Genomic DNA, 23,112 nt, shown 5'->3' on the forward strand with positions numbered 1-23,112 from the left:
CCAGGCTCATCAACTCAGCTACAAATGAATTAATCCAGGATTCATTTGGGTATTCTGTACTGTTCAGTATTTTTTTTTTATTGCTAATCATCCTAATTAGTAACTTTTCTCATTTTCTGAATCTACCTATCTTTCTTTTCCTCTCAGTAGGGAGAATAAAGACCACTGAGATTGAGCTTCCTATTTACTTAAAAAAATAATGTCAAAAAGTGAGTGTCCACACTCAGCTTGTAACAGAGCAAATGGATAAATGGAGTAATCATGCTATAGCCTATTATTATATGAATGTGCACCAGGAAAAGTTGGTTAAGTAAGGCAGAGGAACTTAAGAATTAGGACCTAGGGCCTCCATGATCATCTGGCATCCACTCGATGTTGTACCTATGGTTAGAAATGTACATGACTGGAACACCAGGGATTTTCCAGATTCTTCACTTAAGGTCCCAGTCAACTGTGGCCACAATGTTTGTGAGTTACTCTCTGTACTAAGCAGTCACCTGCATAGGTTCCTTTATGTGTGGATGGTAACCATGCAAATCTTGGATCCCTGGCGATATTTAGAGTCACATGATAGTGTGGCCCCAATTTCTCAATTTCGGCCATTATGCAGCTTTTCAAGGGATACAACACTGAGTATACTAAGTCGAGCTTGGCTTTAATGGGAAAGTTGATAAAGTTAGTATCAACCAGTATGTGGTCTGGTGGGCCCAGCTACATGTTATATTGGAAGAATAAGCAGGAAGGATGTTAGGAGACCTCTCTTTCCTTGTGCACTAGGATCTTTCTTTTCTTTCTTTTTTAATCTATTCCTTTCTTTAAGTCTCTCCTCTCTGAGACTAAGTATTCACTTCATGGTCACAACCTTTGCCGTCTGTTTCCCCATGTTCACATTGCACCTGTTTCTTCCGGGATCACCTACTTACTCCTTCTTATAAAGCCTGTATCTTGAAGCTTTCTGGAGGGCATTAGATAATTCAACTATTCAGCATCCTGTGCCAAACTAATCGATTTACCATCATTCCCCAATACTTCTCCATTACCTTGGCTAACTAGGACTGTGTATAGGTGTCAAGAACTTTAATATATGATTATTTTTTTTACTAAGAATGGCAATTCTAGAGAAAAAGAATCATAAACGTGTGTTGCTGATTTATTGGAATAACTTAAATACCAAAGAATACATAATTACATAAATAATGATACAGACATGGACTATTCTGCAGCCTTTAAAAATAATGTTATAAGCTATTTAAAATAATGTTGTAAAAGAATATTTACTGAAATATAAAAATCTTTACATGAAGAAGTGGGCTACAAAACAGCATGGATCATATATCATTTTCGTGAAGAAACTAATGCATGGAAAAACTACTAGGACATATATAAAAACACGATCATCATAGTTATCTTTGAACTGTCAAATGAGTTTTTTTCTTTGTACTCCTTTGGTGTTTTCCCAAAATTTCTGTGTTATACTTGTATTAATTTTGCAAATAGAAGAAAGCAAAATAGATGCTGACTTAATGAGAGAAAGGAAGAGGGAAGGTGCCAGAACCCCGGGGAATATCTACATTTAAGGTGTTTGAATGAGGAAGAGGAACTGACACCTTAGACTTGTACATTTTAAGAACTGGTTTTTCTTTCTGCTAGTTCTTGCTAGCTGCCTGTTAGTATTATATACTTAACCTACCCTTAAGCATCTAGCTTAAAATAATGGGAAAAGTCATACCTTTTTTTTTTTTTTTGTAAAACAAAACATACCCACAAATTAGTATTTCTTTTTTTCTTTTTTTAATTTTTATTTATTTATTTGACAGAGAGAGAGATCACAAGTAGGCAGAGAGGCAGGGAGAGAGAGAGGGGGAAGCAGGCTCCCCGCTGAGCAGAGAGCCCCATGCGGGGCTCGATCCCAGGACTCTGAGATCATGACCCAAGCCGAAGGCAGAGGCTTAACCCACTAAGCCACCCAGGCGCCCCCAGACTAGTATTTCTTTTAGTTCTAGGAATCCCATGAACAGATGCAGGGCATACACATAACACAATCTCTGAAGTCCTAAAGAGGTCTTTTATTTTAATACAGTGTAGGTAAGAAATCCTCCTGGGTAGAGAGGTACTTCTGCAAATTGTATTAATTCTTTCAGGTTAAAGAAGTATCATTTGTAAATATTTCTATAGAAACACTGTTTCTGTAACATTGAAAGAACCCATTCCATCCCATTGTAGAGAGTTTTGGAGTAACCCAAGGAATGATCGAGCTAATCCATCTCACAATTTTGGCTCCTGCTCTAAAAGCAGAGTTATCGTATAAAACATCTCATACAGCAGCCTCAAAATGACTCATACTCACAGAAACTAACAAACAGCCAAAATAAAATAGCTCTCCATGAAAGTAAAACGAAACAAAATAAAAATAAAAACTGCATTTACATACACTAAATGCACTTACATAAAAAATAAATAAGAGTAAGATACAGATATACCATTTGTTAAAGAATGACATGTATCAGGCAACAGAGAATTAGGCAAACTGGAAAATCTGATGTGTTCTTGTCATGTAAATTAAGGAAATTATAGAGAAAATAGAATCTATGGGTTTAAGAATGTATTGTGAAGAGCCTTTATGTCTAGATTTTCTCTACAACCCTTTCAGAGAACAGCTTAGATGAATAAATACTTTGAGAAGCACCTGCTTTGAAACAAGACTTTCCCACTGGCCACGTTAATAATGAACAATCACGCAGGGGTCAAGATGACTTTTTAAGACTTGATTGCAGGTATTTCTTATATAATTGAACTTCCATGGCTGTAGAAATGTACCAACTTTGAAATCTGGGCTTCGGGGATCCTGAAGTTAAAATCCAAAGCACTGTTCGCAACCAAAAGGAACTAGGAAATACTCGAAAAATGGGCATCGACCAGCTAGCTTAACTGCAGCCAGAAATACTATCACCGTGAAAAGTCAGCCCCCAGGGACCATTAGCTCCTGACGGGCAGGCCTGTGTATTTGTGTTTCAATCACTGCTGTGCCCCAGCATCTAGAACAGTGCCTCCCACATAGTAGACACTCAGCATTTTAAGCAACGAATGAATCAAAGAGACCACTCTTGGTGTACATCAGGAGTCAATCCAAATTCATTTCATGTATCAATACCGCATAATCTCCCACCAACTGCGGAAGCTGCTACTGAATGACTAACGTGTTAGGAAGCTAACTGTACTATAACCGTATATGTCTGAGTAAAATGAGTGATAAAAAATGATGGTTTTTACTCCTGAGGAGCCAGGACCCAAGTAATTGTGAAATCGTTATGCCTGTTACTGAAGAAAACATGACGGTATTACGAAGACATAATGTTTCCGGTATTTCCGTCTTCTTACAGCCCTCCCCAAGGTACCGGGACTGCTTCCTTCTGACACTGGGGCATCATGTAAGGCACTCATGCCAGCATCTGCCTGGCAGCGCTCACAGATGGAAGACATTCATCCCCCGTTTGGTGTCCCCACCTTGTCCATCCAGCTTCCAATACAACGGCGCTGAGCTAGAAGAGTCAGCAGCTGCCCTTCCAAGAGCTAGTGCATCACTCCCAGAGCAAAAAGGAGCCAGTTCACACTTCGGAGGCCTGCATCAGTGCCAGAGTATCCATGCTGCCTCAGGGTTTCAGACTCCCCAGTGATCTTTCGCACCACAGATACCAAGGCAGAGATGGATCTAAAAGCTGCAGAAAAATAGGTGGGTTCTCACACCCCATGGTGGCCCCACGCAACATAGTAAATGGTGTTGTCCACACTGTGAATTAACTGCTTTGAAGAGTCAAAATGCAGAAGACAGCTACATTCAACATTTAAGGTTTTCTTGATAATAAAGCACTAAAAAAAATGTGAATAAGTCATACTTTTATTTTTCAGAAGCAAAAATGACAAGGGGCAACTTGCCTTTGGAAAAGGCATTAAAGAGTATTGGGGTAATAAGCTATCTATCTCATAGAGACAGTAGCCTAAGACTCAATTATCACACAGCTCTCAAAGAAAGTCCAATTAAATAAAATGCTTCTAAGTAAAACAACCAAAAAAAAATATCAACAACAAAAAGTTATATAGAATCCATAAAGTGGTATACGAAGAAGAAAAAAGAAAATCTGGAAATCCACATACTGAGGGTGCTCTACTGAAATCAAAGAAGCCCAAATCCCTAAAACAGAAAAAAGAAATACATTAAAACACAGTATTTTAAGAGTCAAGTGAGGTTATTGTAGATGAACATTTTAACGCTTCATTTACTCATAGGACATTTTTTTCTTTCTCTTTGGGCACTTCTATATATACTATAGGAGATTATGTGAATGACAGTGCAGAGATCTGCCTTCTCAATGAGCCCCTCAAGTTTTAAATATCAAATCTGAGTCTGGAATCCCAATTAAAAGTTTATATAATAGACTACAGAGAATGAAACTGCTTTCCAAATTGCATTTGCTTAATTTTTCCACATTATGGTTTAAAAACAATCTGTATACTTTTGAAAGAGACACAACAATTTACAGTATGAAAATAGGGCTATGGTGAAGCTGTACACACTTTCTCATAAAGTTGGACTAACAACTTCCAAAATGAAGATGCTTATGACAGAGTTGGTGGGAAAATGAGGTGGGGTGGGTGGTGCAAAACCACGAGGGGAAGGCACCAAAAAACCTGGAAACCACCAGTGGAGGGCACCGAAAACTCAGCTTTGTACTGAGTAGTTATATCTTAATCTCAACTTACGCAGGTCTCAATTTATTCCCTGGTAAGAAGAGGCAGATGGATCTCCAAGCTTCATTTAAATCCAAAGACTCTGAGAGTTTATAAGAAAAGATCTGAAAAACTTTTTGGACAATCAGTTGAATAAATTCCTCAGATTCTGACAGGGTCTGTCACTGTTCAACTCTCACAAAAATAACTATAAAGTAGATACCACAATTTTACTGTGAGAAAAGAAAAACAATCTACCTTTGTGGCAAAACTATACTTCATACCCTATTGATACACTACAACATGGAAAATAAATGTCTGTTCCTTTCCTGGTCTCTCGAAGCACTTTCTGAGACAGAATCACCTGAAAACCCTTAGGACTATGACTACGGCCAAAACATCTAGCCTGTCTTGGGGTGCCTGAATGGCTCAGTCAGTTGGGAGTCCGGCTCTTGGTCTCAGCTCAGATCATTATGTCATGAGTCGTGGGATTTAGCCCTTTGGCAGGCTTCATACTTGGTGGGGAGTCTACCTGAGGATTCTGTCCCTCTGCTACTTACCCCGCTTGCACTGGTCTCCTCTCTCTCTCTCTAAATAAATCTTAAAAAAAAAAAAAAAAAAAAAAGCCTAACTGTCTTTCTCTCTGCCTTCTCTGAGAGCTGCTAGATGGTTCAAAGTGAAATATCACCTAACAAGTACCCTGTACCCAGATGTCATACAGGAATTCTCGACTGCAGAGGAGATTGTGCTAGGGAATCATTTTCCTAATAAGTCTATCAAAATCCTAAGAAAAATCTAGCATTATTGGAAGATTATTAGAATAGACTAATGCACAGCCCTGGAAATAAAAACCTTATAGTAGCAGAGTCCTAGAGAACCAGAGAGTTGAACCAGGAAGACTGATGATATCTCTGACTTACCCAAGTGTATTACCTATTTAAAGCTGTGACCAGTTAATAATTCTCATAGGCAGGGCCAAACTTTAGGTTAGAGTAAATACTTAAGAGCAATTCAGGGCTGGGACACCTGGGTTGCTCAGTCGGTTAAGTGTTTGCCTTTGGCTCAGGTCATGATCCCAGAGTCCTGGGATCGAGTTCCGAATTGGGCTCCCTACTCAGTGGGGGGGCCTGTTTCTCCCTCTGCCTGCTCTGCCTGCTGCTCTCTCTGACCAAAAAAAAGAAAAAAAAAAAAAAGGAAAAAAAAAAAGATTAGTTCAAGGTTAAGACTCAATCAACTTTCAGGTTTAGGGAAAAAGAGAAGGAAGAGGTTTAAGGATCATACTGACCCCAGAAAAACAGGAGAGCAGCAAAGACATGTTGTACTGAACTCTCTCTACAACACATACCTTCCTCATAACCATCATGTAATACTATGGAATATCTTTTTGCATTGGATGCTAACTTTTTGTTGTGAACTCTGTCTTCCAACCACAATCTCTGCAAAGAAAGACTGAATCAGGACCTGCAGGAGCAATGAGGGTACCTAAAAATGCTTCACAGAAGACTAGAGATGTTTCAGGCAAATGGAGACCTGTGTTTCTAGATAAGCAAAAGGAGAGGTTTATAACATTAGATAACTTCCTTAAATTTCCTGTGGCTCTCACATTTTCATAATTTTATACAGATAATATACCATAATAAAGATTATTCATGCATATGACTTACTGTTTCTTTTTAAAAATATTTAGGGGTACAGCTGTGTTTTTCTAAATGTCTCATTAGTAATACTCAGTCTTATAAGTCTGGTTCCATAATAATCTATAATGTAGCTACTTCCATCTGAAGGTCCAACGATCTAGAAGAGAAAATTTTCAAAATTACCATTTTACAAAAGACATTTTCACAATACTGTGGGTTTACTCTGCTAGGTTGCTACTACATTACTTCAACAGCACCAAAATACAAGTTAAACGAACTCAAGTAAAAAAAGCAGCTTAGGGGCTCATGCAGCTGAGAAGGATATTGGGGAGGATCACTGGATCAAAAGAGCCACAGGAACCAAATCCTCAAGGACTGAAATTCCATGCCCCCTGAGGCCCTTGGTCTGGCCTCTGGACCTTTTAGCTCTTCTGCCTTCATTCTGCAGAGAGGCACTCCCACTTGCTTGCCAACAGCTCCAGAGTCACATCTGCAAAGCTCAGCAGCTCACTGTGGAAAGAAAGTATAATCTTCTTCCTCAGTGTTTGTATACCAATTCCGGGAAAGGACTGATTTTGGGTTTTATGCCTACTGTTGGACAAATTACTACAGCCAAGGGAATAGGATTAATGTGATTGGCTATGCCAGTCCCTGTGGGAGGTGAGACAGTGTGATTGACCATCCTTCCAGAATCACAAGGAATGGAAGAGATAGAAAAAAACAATACAGGCTCATTACAGCCATCGTGTCCCCTTAATCACACTTCTGAAAATCCAGTTAACATGATCTCCACAAATTAAGGTAGCAATCTTCAAACTGTAGCCTAACAGGCACACAAAGATTTACTAAGGTGTATGTGAGCCCAGATGGTTTTAAGGAAATCAACTTTGAGATCCTTAATTCCCATCAATACTCTTTGTAAAAGTGATCCCCCTGATACCAAGTTATGGTGGAGGCATCATGCTAGTTCCTCTTCCCACTTCCCTCTCCCTGTGGTCCTTTCTCCAGGAGAACCTTGATGACAGTAAACCACATCAAACCAGGTATTATGATGGCACATTGCCTCTGATGTGCCAAACCAAGAGATAATCAGGAAATCTCCCTTAAATCATTTTTTAAGATTTAATTTATTTATTTGAGAGTGAGAGAAAGCATAAGCAGGGGACATGGCAGAGGGTAGGGAGAAGAAGCAGGCTCCCCGCTGAGCAGGGAGCCCAACACGGGACTTGATCCCAGGACCCTAGGATCATGACCAGAGCCGAAGGCAGCAGTTTAATGGACTGAGCCACCCAGGCACCTCAGGAAATCTCCTTTAATCAAGACTCCAAAAATATGCTCACTCTGCCTTGTCTTTTTTTTTTTTTTTTAAGATTTATTTATTTATTTATTTGACAGACAGATCACAAGTAGGCAGAGAGGCAGGCAAAGAGAGAGAGGAGGAAGCAAGGCTCCCCACTGAGCAGAGAGCCCGATGCGGGGCTCGATCCCAGGACCCTGGGATCATGACCTGAGCCGAAGGCAGAGGCTTTAACCCACTGAGCCACCCGGGTGCCCCCCCTGCTCTGCCTTGTCTTGTTCAAAAGATGCATTCCCAGTTACATTTTACTTTTTTTGCTTAAAAATAATTTGTTAAATAATTTTTTAATATGTAATATGTTTATGCTGTTTTGATCAATTGTGTATCAACAATTATAATGACAATCCAGTAATCACAGAAAATTTTATAATCTTTTAATGTTAGTGAATCATGAAAATCTTGATAATGAAACGGATCTGTAGAAGATTTTTTAAGCATAAAAATATATTACATTAGAATAAAATTCTGTGGGAGAATGGAACTAGAAATACAAATTCAAGGAGAAAAAGAAACTATGTAAAAATCACAATGGTTAGTGAAGGCTTCATTCATGTCTTTTTTAAATGAATGATATTTAAATTTCTATGGTATTTATATCCTGTTGGATACATTTTTAAATTGATGTAACAGTTTTATTTGAATATGTCAATATTTGCAAACCAGAAATTATATCCTTTGCAACTATTTAAACTTATGATGGAAAACTTAAATGTCAACTTAAAAACGTGTGGAGGGTAGGGATTTTTAAAAAAAATTCTTTCAGGGGCTATACAACCAGAGTTTGAAGAACACTGTTGTAGCACATGCTTCGCTTAAGAAATAAGTTTGGGGGGGTGCCTGGGTGGCTCAGTCCTTAAGCATCTGTCTTCGGCTCAGGTCATGATCTCAGGGTCCTTGGATCAAGCCCCACAGCAGGTTCCCTGCTCAGCAGGAAGACTGCTTCTCCCTCTCCTTCTCCCCCTGCTTGTGTTCCCCCTCTTGCTGTCTCCCTCTCTGTCAAATGAATAAATAAAATTCTTAAAAATAAATAAATTAAATAAAAATAAGCTTGGTATTTAAAACTATTTGACAAATACTGACTACAACACTCCAGGCACTGTGCTAGGCATTACACATGTAACAGTGAATGAGATAAAATCTCTGCCCGCAAAGAGCTTTTTTTTTTTAAAGATTTATTTATTTATTTATTTATTTATTTGACAGAGAGAGAGAGAGAGAGAGAGATCACAAGTAGGCAGAGAGGCAGGCAGAGGGAGAGGGAGAAGCAGGCTCCCCACTGAGCAGAGAGCCCGATGCGAGGCTTGATCCCAGGACCCTGAGATCATGACCTGAGCCGAAGGCAGAGGCTTAACCTACTAAGCCACCCAGGCGCCCCCCACAAAGAGGTTATACTAGTGAACTATAAATATTAATATTCAAATAACACAAAGCACTTTTGTGCTAAATACCATGCTGGGTACTGTTATGCACTTTGACTTATTTGCCAAAGATGAAACTAATTTGGTTTGACATTTATGAATGTTATTTAAGAATTTAATAAAACCTTGGGGCACCTGGGCAGGTCAGTGGGTTAAATATCCAACTCTTGATTGTGGCTCTGGTCCTGATCTCAGAGTCATGGGATCAATCCCCATGTCAGGCTCCATGCTCAGCTGGAGTTGGCTTGAAATTCTTTCCCTCCCTCTCCCTCTGCTCCCCGCTCCCTGCTCTTTCACTCTCAAATAAATCTTTTTTTAAAAAGTGAAGAAAAAAAAAAGAAATTTATTAAAACCTCTTCAATGGTCAAGGTCCCAAAGGAAACTACTCTCAGCATTAAGATGAAAAGGAGAACAATGAGTGACTACGAGTCACACCATGTTTTGAGACTGTACGAGGGGAACAAAGAAAAAGTAAAGCCCATGGGGCGCCTGGGTGGCTCAGTCGGTTAAGCGTCTGCCTTTGGCTCAGGTCATGATCCTAGGACACATCCCGCATTAGGCTCCCTGCTCAGCAGGGAGTCTGCTTCTCTCTCTCTCTCTCTGTTCCTTCCCCAGCTCATGCTCTCTCTCTCATTCTTTCTCTGAAATAAATAAATCTTCAAAAAACATAAAAGAAAAAAAAGAAAAAGTAAAGCCAGCCTGTAGAAACAAATCAAATCATATGGCAAAAAAACACTGCCTAATTAGAAATATGTGCATAGTTTGGAACCAGGCTTTTTGTCCCATTCTCTTTTTTTCCTTTGCCATCTCCCCTAACAACCACACTTACTCTTGTTGAAAAAAAATATTCAAGGTTGGAAATACAGAAAATAAATGATTAGGTGACCTTTTCATGTCATGCAATTCTAATAAACCTACCTGAGGCTCACTTGCCTCTCTTGGGAAATGTAAAACTAACTAAAAACCAATTAGGACCCACATGTTTTACAATCTTGTAAAGTTAGTAGTTAACATGCAGAAAATTAACAAGGTGTTGTTTTTGTGTTTTTGTTTTGTTCCCTCTGTTCTGTAGAGAAGATAGCCCCAAAGGATACAGTTTCATTACCTGGGAATACATGATCCAACTCTGTATCTAACTTAGACATTTTCATACCATTCCCTCCCCTCAAACTGTGTGATTGTGGCTCCTCAACACCAATTCTAGCAAAGGAATTCCACTCCTCCTTCCAGAGACTGGTTCTGCCTGGGCACAGAATCTAATTCTGGCCAACAACCAATGATGTAAGTTCACTGTTGGCATATTTGCCCTTAAGAAGGTATGTGTATGTCGGGTGGGGAGGAGGGGCAGGGAATGGATTCTTTCTGCCTCTGAAAGTCACTATATAATGAAGTGATCCAAACCAAAGGATGTGAAGATGGCAAAGAGAAAGAAGGAAGGAGAGGGAGAAATAGGAGGGAAGCAAGGGAAGAGAATGGGAGGGAGGGTCCATAATGTCTTTTAGCTCTAAATTAACAAATCTTAAAACTACCTTATCTCTAGATTCTTGGTATGATATAGTAAACTACCATATTATTAAAGCAAATTTAGGAGCACCTGGATGGCTCAGTCGTTAAGTACTGTCTTTGGCTAGGGTCATGATCCCAGGGTCCTGGGATCGAGCTCTACATTGGGTTCCCTGCTCAGTGGGAAGCCTGCTTCTTCCTCTCCCACTCTCCCTGCTTGTGTTCCCTCTCTCACTGTCTTTCTCTCTGTCAAATAAATATAGAAAAATCTTAAAAAAGAAAAAAAGCAAATTTAAATTGAGGTTTCTGTTATCTATGGCCAAAAACACCTGATAATGCACTAGTTTTCAGTGTCCCCTCTACACTACTGCCAGATCACCAAAGCACAGCTCTTGTTGCTATTCTTTGCTAAAACAATTTGAACAGCTGCCTCCAAGACAACCAAATTCAGTCACTGTGGGAAAGCTCTAGAGGAAAGGAGAACTGGAAGAGAAAGCTGTCAATAACTAGCTGGAGAAGGGAGCCTCTCTGGATCTCAGGTTTTTGTATCCCATATGAAGAGGAATAAAATAATCTATATCTGATGTGTGTGTGTGTGTGTGTGTGTATATATATATATATATATATAAAATAATCTGATATATATAATAATCTATATATATAATCTATATATATGTGAGCTATATATATATATATATAAAATAATCTGATCTATATGGTACTTTTAAAAGTTCTATATCTTGTATGACTATGACATTTTTTTTTTTTAGATTTTTTATTTATTTATTTGACAGGCAGAGATCACAAGTAGGGGGAGAGGCAGGCAGAGAGGAGGAAGCAGGCTCCCCGCTGAGCATAGAGCCCGACGCGGGGCTCGATCCCAGGACCCTGGGACCATGACCTGAGCCGAAGGCAGAGGCTTTAACCCACTGAGCCACCCAGGCGCCCCTGACTATGACATTTAAATGTAAACACATCTACTGGGTATTTCTATGAACTATCCCATCAAAGAAGAAATTGTTGGGGCGCCTGGGTGGCTCAGTGGGTTAAAGCCTCTGCCTTCGGCTCAGGTCATGATCCCAGGATCCTGGGATCGAGCCCCATATCGGGCTCTATGCTCTTCGGGGAACATGCTTCCTCCTCTCTTTCTCTCTGCCTGCCTCTCTGCCTACTTGTGATCTCTGTCTGTCAAATAAAAAAAAAAAAAAAAAGAGGAAGAAGAAGAAGAAATTGTTCATCCTACTTGATGTTTAAGAAAACTATCTGTCGTAAAATGTTCAATTATTCAAATCCATATTCCCTGACCAAAATTTTTCTTAAAAAATTGTTTTTAGGGACGCCTGGGTGGCTCAGTTGGTTAAGCAGCTGCCTTCGGCTCAGGTCATGATCCCAGCGTCCTGGGATCGAGTCCCGCATCGGGCTCCTTGCTCTGCAGGGAGCCTGCTTCTCCCTCTGCCTCTGCCTGCCATTCTGTCTGCCTGTGCTCGCTCTCTCTCCCTCTCTCTCTGACAAATAAATAAAATCTTAAAAAAAAAAAAATTTGTTTTTAAGCATCTCATATAGACTTATGTACATATGCCCATTATAAATTCCTTTATTATGTGTATATTATTAAATTATTAATTGTGAAAGTATAAGTCTTTAAAAATACCCCATGCTAAGAAATTTTTTACTCAGTTAAATATGCCTATGTCCATTTGTTCATTGACAATAAGAGTATGGAACCTAAAATTACAAGTTGGTTTCTCTGCGGAAGAAATAGCCTGAAGCCAAATTCTACCGCATGAAGTATTTCCATCTGATAAACTGGGGCAGATTTCCAAAATCTGTGGATCCAATTCATGGACCAAGAGGTTGCTACAGGTCTTCACCTTCCAAAAGGGGAAACAGAAAGGCCACTTAAACTGTAGGAAGCTGTTTTATACAATCAGCATCAAGGTCTTTTGTGTGAGAAGTCTTAAAACCACAAGAAAGCAACATCAGATCCCTCTATATTAGTTTCCTGTTGGCTACTATAGCAAGTTACCAAAAAACGTAGTGGCTTAAAACAGTAGAAATTTACTCTCTTACAGACCTAAGGCCAGAAGTCTAAAATCAAGGTTATCTGCAACAGCCCCGTATCCTACAGAGACTCTCAGGGGAGACTCTGTTCTAAAACTCTTCTAGCCTTTGACAGCAGTAAGTAGTCTTTGGCATTCTGTAGCTTATGGCCATATCACTCCAATCTCTTTGTCTTCACAATGCCTTCTTTGCTCTGTCAATCTTTTCCTCTTCTGTCTCCTATAAGGACATTTATTATTGGATTTAGGGCCCACCTGGATAATCCAGGTTGGCCTCTTCGCATCAGGATCCCTAACTTAATCACATCTGCAAAGACCCCGTTTTCAAATAAGATAATATTCCCAGGTTCCTAGGATTTAACATGGGTATCTTTTGTACTACCACACTTTCTCTCCTATGGAAATGGTGGTGGTCTGGAGGCACTGGGTGGAATTTAAATTCTTCTTTAATTTGTCTCTGATTCTCTTTACCATGAAATTTTATTTGCAGCTTAAATATAAAAAAATCTTGAATTGTTTAAGAGGTAAGTTCCTCTATGGCTGCAAAGTCTATAGCAAAAAGAATAAACCAGCAAATTTAGGAATACACATTAAAGTTAAGAATGTTAAGAAATGGTCACCAAATTCCCTTTTTTTATTACCTCTGATGTCCCATTCTAATTTTCTACAATCCCCACTCACCACCTACCCACACAAATAATGACCATACACTTAATTTGGTATATGAGCTGGATACATTTATTTTTTTAAAAACATGTTCTTTGAATATCTATCTATTTATACGTAGATAGATAGATTTTTTTTTTTTTTTTTGACAGAGAGAGAGATCATAAGTAGGCAGAGAGACAGGCAGAGAGAGAGGAGGAAGCAGATTCCCCGCTGAGAAGAGAGCCTGATGCGGAACTCGATCCCAGGACCCTGAGATCATGACCTGAGCCGAAGGCAGAGGCTTACCTCACTGAGCCACCCAGGAGCTCCTGAATATATATTTTTAATTTATCCAAATATTATTGTTGTGGACCTTGTTCAGTTTTAAACTACTCTCACAGCATGATATAATTTTAAGACATTTCCATGTAGTATATGTTCATCTAGGCAAGTGCTTCTAATTGCAGCCAAGTGTTAGAGGATGCATCCATTCTCCTATTAGTGTATAAATCTAGGTTGATTCTAACTTCCTGCTACACTAACAGGCTGTAACGGACAAAATCTTTGCACATAACCCCTTGTAGACAGCAGTATAATTTTTTTCAGAGTAAATGCCCAGAGGTATTTATTTACATATTAGTTATTTGGGTGAGTCTATGAATCACCTATTAGTTTACTATACTCATTTAACTATTAGGATCTATCGTTTCTGGTTGATTAGCAGAAATTATTTGTATATTCCACATATCAATTCTTGTTACTAGTAAACTTTTATTCAGTCTGTTCAGTGATAAGTTGGTCTATGCTTATAGTATCTTTTTAAAAATAGAATTTCTTAATTTTAAGGTAATCAAATTCACTAATTTTTTTTTTCTTTATGATTTACATTTTAAGTCTGTTTAAAAAGACTTAACTAATCTAAGGTCATGATGATATTCTCTTCAATTAGCTGTATATGAAAGTTTATCTTGCAGGCCTGGGTGGCTCAGTCAATTAAGCAGCTGCTTTCAGCTCAGGTCATGATCCCAGGTTCCTAGGATCGAGCCCCACATGGGTTTCCCTGCTCAGTGGGGAGCCTGCTTCTCCTCTCCCTCTGTCACTCTCTTGCTCAAATAAGTAAATAAAATATTTTTTAAAAAAGCTTTCTGTTCTCCTAAGTATATACCCAAAAGAACTTAGCAGGGGTTTTAAATAGATACATATACACAAATATTCATAGCAGAATGATTCACAATAGCCCGAACATGGAAACAATCCAAGTGTCCATCAACAGATGGACAGATAAACAAAATGTGGTATATACATACAACGGAATACTCTTTGGCCATAAAAGGGAAAGAAGTTCTAATACATGCCACAGTATCAATGAACCTTGAACACATTATTTAAAATGAAATAAGTCTAACATAAAAGGACAAAAATATAATTCTATTTATATGAAATATCTAGAATAGGCAAATTCAGAGACAGAGAACAGATCAGAGGATACCAGGGACTGGGAGGTGTGGGAAATGGGGAGTTATTGCTTAGTGGGTACAGAGTTTCTGTTTGCGGTGATGAAAAAATTTTGGAGGGCACCTGGGTGGCTCAGTGGGTTAAAGCCTCTGCCTTCAGCTCAGGTCATGATCCCAGGGTCCTGGGATCGAGCCCTGCATCGGGCTCTCTGCTCAGCGGGGAGCCTGCTTCCTCCTCTCTCTCTGCCTGCCTCTATGCCTACTTGTGATCTCTGTCTGTCAAATAAATAAATAAAATCTTTAAAAAAAAAAAAAAATTTTGGAAATAGATCGTGGTGACAGTTGTGTAACATTTTCAATGTCATTAATGCTACTGAACTGTATATTTAAAAAAGGATAAAATAACAAATTATATATATATATATATATATTCTTTTTTTTTTTTACCACACTAGAAGAGAGCTTACTTTATGTAAACTTTATTAATATTGTAGTGGGTTTTTTTGCAATTTTATAAACCTTTGATTTTGTTAGTGGAAAACGTATTTTTGCTTGAACATATTTTAGTAACATTTAATAAATTAATTAAAGAAAAAATGTGGTTACTAGTAAGTACTTTATTTTTTTTTTTTTTAAGATTTTTTAAAAATTTCTTTATTTGACAGAGATCACAAGTAGGCGGAGAGGCAGGCAGAGAAAGGAGGAAGTAGGCTCCCTGCTGAGCAGAGAGACCAATGCAGGGCTGGATCCGAGGACCCTGGGATCATGACCTGAGCCGAAGGCAGGGCTTTAACCCACTGAGCCACCCAGACACCCCTAGTAAGTACTTTAATACCTAACCTTTAACAATAGCTATCTATGCTCCTTCATTAACGTCTTTGCATTGTCACTGAAGTCATACAGGCTTAGGTAACTCATATTATCTTGCAAATTTAAAATGTTATGAATGAATTGAGGAAAAGAAAAAATAAGAATACTTTATATATCTCTATCAATGCACCCTTTTATGTAATCTAATCTACTTATGAGTTTCTCCTTATGAAGAATCCAAATACTAACACTGGCAAGATTAAATCGTCTCCTAAAGACCTATTAACCTGGTGAAAAAAGTAAAGTGACTCAACTGTCTGCAATTAGAGGACAATGATGCAACCTGTGTCCATCCCAGTTCTCCCAAAAATATATATATTCTTTTAAAAGTCAAACTACATTTTTGTGTTCAAAGTTGACTTCTCTGTGTGGTTAATTTTAATTTGAGGCCATTAAAACCCTCCTATTAGTCACATTTAAATTAAACACCAAAATTCCTACAAAGTGGCAGAAGTTATATATGCAGACCCCTGACTTCATTTGATTCAAAACCTGGTTAGTATTAATCCTAAATAACCAATATAAACATCATTCCTTAATAAACGAATAAGATTTGCAGCCATCAAAAGAAATGAAATCTGCCACTTGCGTGGATGTGGAACTAGAGGGTATTATGCTTAGCCAAGTAAGTCAATCAGAGAAAGACAATTATCATATAATCTCCCTGATATGAGGAAGTTGAGAGGCAACGTGGGAGGTTTTGGGGGTAGGAAAAGAATAAATGAAACAAGGTGGGATCAGGAGGGAGACAAACCATAAGAGACTCTTAATCTCACAAAACAAACTGAGGGCTGCTGGGGGGAAGAGGGAGGGAGAGAGGGGTGGGGTTATGGACATTGGGGTAGGTATGTGCTATGAAGTGTGTAAACCTGGCGATTCACAGACCTGTACCCCCAGGGCTAATAATACATTATATGTTAATTAAAAAATAAAAAAATAAGAAAAAAAGAAATGAGTAAGATTCATACATGGTATCTCCTGAAGAAAACCAAGCTTTGGGATTAGTTTCAAAACCAGTTTAAGATACTCTGTTTTTTGAACATTCCTTTAATTCACTGAATAAATATCTGCCCACAAGAAAAGTGAACTAAGCGAGGGGTGCCTGGGTGGCTGAGTTGGTTAAGCAACTGCCTTCGGCTCAGGTCATGACCCCAGAGTACCAGGATCGAGTCCTGCTGCGGGCTCCCAGCTCCACGGGGAGTCTGCTTCTCCTCTCTCATGCTCTCTTTCACTGTCTCCCTCTCAAATAAATAAATAAAATCTTAAAAAAAAAAAAAGGGGAAAGAAAAGTGAACTAAGTGAAATCTACCTAATTAAGATCACATAACAGAGCAAAGGCTACACAAATTATCGGTCTCTTTAGTTATCCAGTTTATTTCCCCAACTAATCACACCAGGATTAAATAAGTAATACAGAGGACTATTTGAAAGATTTGATATCTAAAATGTCTACTGGTTTTTATATATTGCTATCGTACATCTTGTGAACTATCAAGGACTTAGATCAATTCTTCTAGTACTGGTAACTGATTGAGGGTGAATACAGATTTAGTCCTTCCTTTGATCAATAGCATATGTATTCACAGAGCAAGGGAACAGGCTATGTTTTGGAAAAAACAAACTAGCTTACACAGAAGTGAACCTACAACTTGAGCCTTGCTCATGCTCTAGACTGAAAAGCCTAGGCTTCTAAAATTTTTAGTAAAATTCAAAGAATTTAAACAAGATAAAAATCAAGATAACCCATTTTTATTTTTATTTTAAGCCAGCAGTTCCCAAGGAAACATTTTATTTCTGATAATAAATGGAATCTTATTATCACAACACTTTGCGGATAGATTGTAAGTTCCTCTAGGGCAGAACCTCAACTTATTATACCTGATAGGTCTCCCTAAACCCATTTTCATTGATGGCATAAAACCTACTATTTTTTTTTATTTTATTTGACAGTGAGAGAGAACACAAGTAGGCAGAGAGACAGGCAGAGAGAGAGGGGGAAGCAGGCTCCCTGCTGAGCAGAGAGCCCGACTCGGGGCTAGATCCCAGGACCCTGAGATCAAGACCTGAGCTAAATGCAGAGGCTTAACCGACTGAGCTATCCAGATGCCCCTAAAACCTACTATTTATAGTTTATCATATCTTTTATTTTATTCATTACTTCTCAAGTGATACTAGGAAATGTAGAACTTCAAGGTCCTAAAGAAAAAGCAAGCACTTTTAAAAACTACCTTTTTTTTAGCTTCTCATCTTCCCTGTTATGGGTACAAGGCTACACTTTTCACAAGATATATTGCATTCAGTTCAAATCTGCCCAAATTTTCGATCGTATACACTATGTTTAGCATACTACCAGTGCTATAGTAAGAAATTTTTTTTCTACAGAAATTTATGTGTGAGAAGTCAGACCTGGTGTCTAAAGTTAAAAAAAAACACAGAAGCACTATATAATTCAGTGCTAAAAAATTATCTATATTAAATATCAAACTAATGAGATATTTTATAAATTTTAATTCATTAATGTCTTGGAATTATGCTGCTTCTATGAATTTCTACTGCTTATACTGTTATTAGTCCCTTAAGGAGATCTACTCTGTAACATTAATAGGAATAAAAATGAAAGCAATTTCTTCCATGATGCATAGAATGTTTTTAAATTGTCGCAAAGTACCCTGACATACTTCCAACAACTTTCTACATTCCAATTCATATTTCCATTTTCCCTCCACCCATCTTCATCTTTTTGATTTGTGGCCATCTTATTCCCATACAACGGAGGAAACTTTCCTTTCTTTTTGTTTGGCAGATACCGTATTAGTGATTTTGGGATAGTTAAAAACATCCAGTGCACCTGGATGGCTCAGTCATTAAGCATCTGCCTTTGGCTCCGGTCATGCTTTCAGGGTGCTGGGATCGAGGCCGACATCGAGCCCCACAACGGGCTCCCTGCTCGGCAGGAAACCTGCTTCTCCCTTTCCCACTCCCCCTGCTTGTGTTCCCTCTCTCTCTGTCAAATAAATAAAATCTTAAAAAAAAAAAAAAAAAAAAAAAGTCCAGATTGTGAGTGAGAAGTTTAAATGGAATAAAAATATTCTCCTATCTTTCTGATAAAAAAAATTAAATGTCTAATCAATCCATCATAACACACACACACACATATAAGCACAAAGAATGAATGTTTGTTTTAAAATCTTCAGTACTGCCTTATGAGTAACTACAAATACAGTGATTATGCACAACAGTTACCTATAACTGAAAGACTGTATGCTACATACATATCACTGATTTAGATTTTTGCTGAATGTACAAAAGGGCTGAACTAATTCTATGTATTATTTTATACTATTAATTCACACTGCCATTTCTATACTTTTTAAGAACATAAAAAAAAGAAGAAACTTCAAAAGTTTATTGACAAATAGATATTCATTAAAGTATTTTCAGTAAATATAGTGACATATAAAGGTTACTTTAGTAATATGTGCATTATGTTTTATATTACTTTGGTTCAAAGATGAAATGACTAGACCTAATTTTTAAAGAGGATTTTCCTGGATTTTTATTATAAATACTGTGAAACAAAGTATGTTTTTATAGGTCTTGAGTTCATGCACGATATGTTTCTGGGATCAGAGCCCAATAGAAAAACATTGCTATTCACTGGGGAACAATATTTAATAGCAAAAAGAAAAAGAAAAAACAGGATGGAGAAAATGAGAAAGAAGAATAAACAAAAAGATGGACAAATGTAAAAGGTTTATGATGTTGGAAAAAATATACTTGGTACAAAAACATTGACACAGTTTATGATACTTATATTAAAAACATTTTATTTGCCAAAAAAATAATTCTTAAAAACTAAAGTAGTCAACATCACAAGTTAAAGTAGATTAAATGATGTATAAAGCAAGATTACACCTCTTATTTGACTACATTTGAAAAATTTATTTTTTCCCTAATCTAAAAGCAGTCTAAACCTAACGTGGCCATACCTGTTGAAATGTCTTAATTAGGGAAATTAACTGCAGAAATTCAAATACTCTAATTCTGCCTAAGTATTTCTTAATGCAATAGGTTCAGTTCGAGATCTTTAAGAAAAGAATGATTTGTTCTCAAAAGTTCAGGCATTCGTGTACCAGAAAGCAGTCGTTGAATCAAATAAGCACTATAATTTGATAGAAGTAAACCTTTATATAAAGTGATGACATCATGGAAGAAAGAACCTACTGTGAAAATATTAGGTAAATGGGTTTCAAAGACATTAAATTCTGGATATCTTAAAGAATCCCAATAATACATGAAATTCCTCGGATCCTCATTTATAGTGAGAAATCCATTTCCAAGCATATGTGCACAAGTACCTTAGCCTCTTCATGCCTGCTTGCCTGTCCCCCAGTCAGAGAAGGCAGGATATTTGGTTAGGCATATGTTTATGAATAAAGACAGGAAAATTCCAACTTTAAAACCAAATATTTTCCTTGTTTAATTCTGGTATCTTATTGGTCCATATGCTGCCTCCTCCTCACAGTATGGTACCCTCCTCACAGTATGCTACCCGAATCTCCTGGATTTTGACTTTCTTTTAAAACATAAGGATTAACATCAAGCAGACAGAATTGAGGAGGGGAAATATTGTATGAGAAAGAAGACCAAAACTGATGATGATCTATATACATACTGACACTCTTGCTGGAGACATGAGGTGCTCCATAAATGCTTACTGAAATGCTGCTTTGTGACATTTGTTGTGGTAAATTCATCCCCCTCTCTAATTTAAGAATCTTCATAAGTTAACCACCATCAGTTCAGTGCGTCAAACATCTGGTGGCACTTTTAAATGCTAAAGGACAGCACTTCAACACGCTATGCCGGCCTTCGTACCACTGCAGCAGGAAAAGATGAGGTTACCACAGAGAAGCAGAGAGAGGTATCAGGAGAGTTCCTGAATACATCATTTGGTTATATGGATTTGGTCATACCCAAGGCCAGCCCCACTCCTAGATTTTCTACAGAATGCCCAGACAGTCCTTTTTTCTTTCTGTCTTAAGCTAGCTGGATTTCAGTTTCTATAATTTACAACAAAGAAACACTGATATAGAGTGCCTGTCCATTTAAAAAAAAAAAAAAAGAAAGAAAATATTGTTTCTGCCTCCACATATTCATATGTAAATATCAGATCCCCATCAATATCCTATTATAGTAATTGACAAATGTGGCTGTGACTATCAGGAAAAGAAATAATATATTGAGAAATAATCTTAATCCATATTAAAGATTCATAATACAAATTATAAAGATACTCAGAAGTTATCCAGTAAAGAAATCTCAGTTGAATTTACATTTATAAATCGTATTTCAGCACAGAATCCTTTTTTTTTTAAATGAAAAGACAGTAGTCTTTTAGAACTACTAACCAGTAGAACACAGGTTGGGAAATGCTACTTAGAAACACAGCTATGATCCCCTAGATGCAGAATCTAAAGAAAAACTGGAAAAGTTTTCCTAACTGCTTTCTAAAATATTTATTTTTTAATTTTTTTTACTTTCATTTTTATTTTTTTTTTTAATCAAAAAAAGAATTTTTTTCAGTGAGGCCAAAACACTGGGCAGACAGTGGACTAGTGTCTCAAACACTGTCTTCAGAGTGCTGAAAACCTTTCTAGGTTTTTATCAGGAAAATGTGGGCCAAAGTTTGGTGGATAGTGCAGCAAGGGCAGCAAAGATCAGGTTGATCACTGTCTTGAGGGTCAATCACATGGGGTCTTGCTGGCTGCGGGTAGTCCTTATTGCTTGAGGGGGTAGTTTCAGTTCCCATGGGGGATACTCCGCCCACAGGGTCTTTTGTGTGATTAAAAGATAAAATGTGCTTTCTAATATATTTAAAATATACCAGGAAAAGATCAGAGAACTCATATTTGAATGGAAAAGTAGTTCATCTTCTAGACTGAAACTAACTTACCTGCATTGAAATAAGAATGAAATCAATTAGGCTCCCAATTCCACAAAACCCTACTGTGCAAAACTTTAACAAACCTGAAAAAAAAGATAAAGTCACTTAAAATTTGGAAGTCTTATAAATATTAACTTTTCTATTTCCTAGTAAACCATTAGGTATACTCTACCACAAACTCTTTATATATCAAGAATATAAAATTAACACTTTAAAAACTCAAATCTTCACCGGAAAATGAGAAAGGTTTAAAAAAAAACCCTCTGTAGGGGTGCCTGGGTAGTTGAGTGGGTTAAAGCCTCTGCCTTCGGCTCAGGTCATGATCCCAGGGTCCTGGAATCGAGCCCTGCATCAGGCTGTCTGCTCATCAGGGAGCCTGCTTCCTCCTCTCTCTCTGCCTGCCTCTCTGCCTACTTGTGATCTCTCTCTGTCAAATAAATAAAATCTTAAAAAAAAAAAAAATCCTGTATAGAAAGCCACAAAAAATTAATTCACTTGGGGCGCCTGGGTGGCTCAGTGGGTTAAAGCCTCTGCCTTCGGCTCAGGTCATGATCTCAGGGTCTTGGGATCGAGCCCCGCATCGGCCTCTCTTCTCCCCGGGGAGCTTGCTTCCTCCCCTCTCTCTCTCTGCCCGCCTCTCTGCCTACTTGTGATCTCTCTCTCTCTGTCAAATAAATAAAATCTTTTAAAAAAAATTAATTCACTTAACAAATAAGTATTATGAACTGAAATAAAAACTCAGTATAATCTTACAAAATTTCTTACAAGTCCTAAAGAAATAAATCTTTAAATTGCATTACTCCAGAGCCATAGAACATATCTTAGTCCTTATTTATTTATTTAGGCTTAACATATTATGTGATTGAAATTTTCATACACATTTACATTAGAAAGTTCAAACAAATAAAGATGGTCAAGTCACAGAAAAAATAACCAAGATAAAACTTTGATCTTATAGTTAAACTGCAAAATTTTATTAGCAACCCAATTATCTTTATCCTACACTTAATTATCTTAAATTTATCCCATATTTTTTAGGAAAAAAGCATCTCATGTTCATTAATTCTATAATCAAAATCAACAATTCTATGCATTGTATACACCTCTGCCTTCCATCACAACCTTGGAACTAGGGTACTGAACAGATCATTACAGAACATAGAATCTAGGACATACACAACGATATAACACAACCGTGATGATGGAAATAAAGAGACAGGTTGGGGGTGGGGGTGGGATGAGTAATCTCTCTTCTATATTTAAACTTAATTGCTTTCCAGACATATAAAAATGGTAGGAAACAAGACTCTTCGTGAAAGGGTAGTTCTAAGTATCAACTACAAACAGATGCCAGCTGAAATCACAAGAGTGGATGAGATCACCTCCCGCACACAATTTGGAAGTATACAAATAAGACTGAAATATATAAGTACATTAGACTTTTTATTATTAGACATATCACAGAATAATGTTGTAAGTACAAAGATAACACA

General features: G+C 37.7%; 1 protein-coding gene and 1 pseudogene across 3 annotated transcripts in view; both read right to left on the reverse strand.

Moving 5' to 3' along the window:
• Positions 1 to 256: 256 nt before the first annotated feature.
• Positions 257 to 895, reverse strand: LOC116856381 (annotated as a pseudogene).
• A 2,981-nt stretch (positions 896 to 3,876) lies between these two features.
• Positions 3,877 to 23,112, reverse strand: part of TM2D1 (TM2 domain containing 1) — a 47,941-nt gene continuing 28,705 nt past the window's right edge. For 2 of the 3 annotated variants that reach the window (XM_032839716.1, XM_032839715.1), the window contains 2 exons: positions 21,629 to 21,702; positions 3,877 to 4,189 (listed from right to left, as the gene is read on the reverse strand). In XM_032839716.1, the coding sequence (XP_032695607.1) occupies positions 4,172 to 4,189; positions 21,629 to 21,702 (92 nt within the window). In that variant the 3' untranslated portion in view covers positions 3,877 to 4,171. Of the gene's footprint in view, positions 4,190 to 6,389; positions 6,520 to 21,628; positions 21,703 to 23,112 lie in introns of all 3 variants that reach the window. The other variant, XM_032839714.1, reaches the window with a different exon arrangement.

This window comes from Lontra canadensis, unplaced genomic scaffold (genome assembly GCF_010015895.1).
Source record: "Lontra canadensis isolate GAN:19392208 unplaced genomic scaffold, GSC_riverotter_1.0 scaffold109, whole genome shotgun sequence".
In the NCBI taxonomy this organism is placed as follows: domain Eukaryota; kingdom Metazoa; phylum Chordata; class Mammalia; order Carnivora; family Mustelidae; genus Lontra; species Lontra canadensis.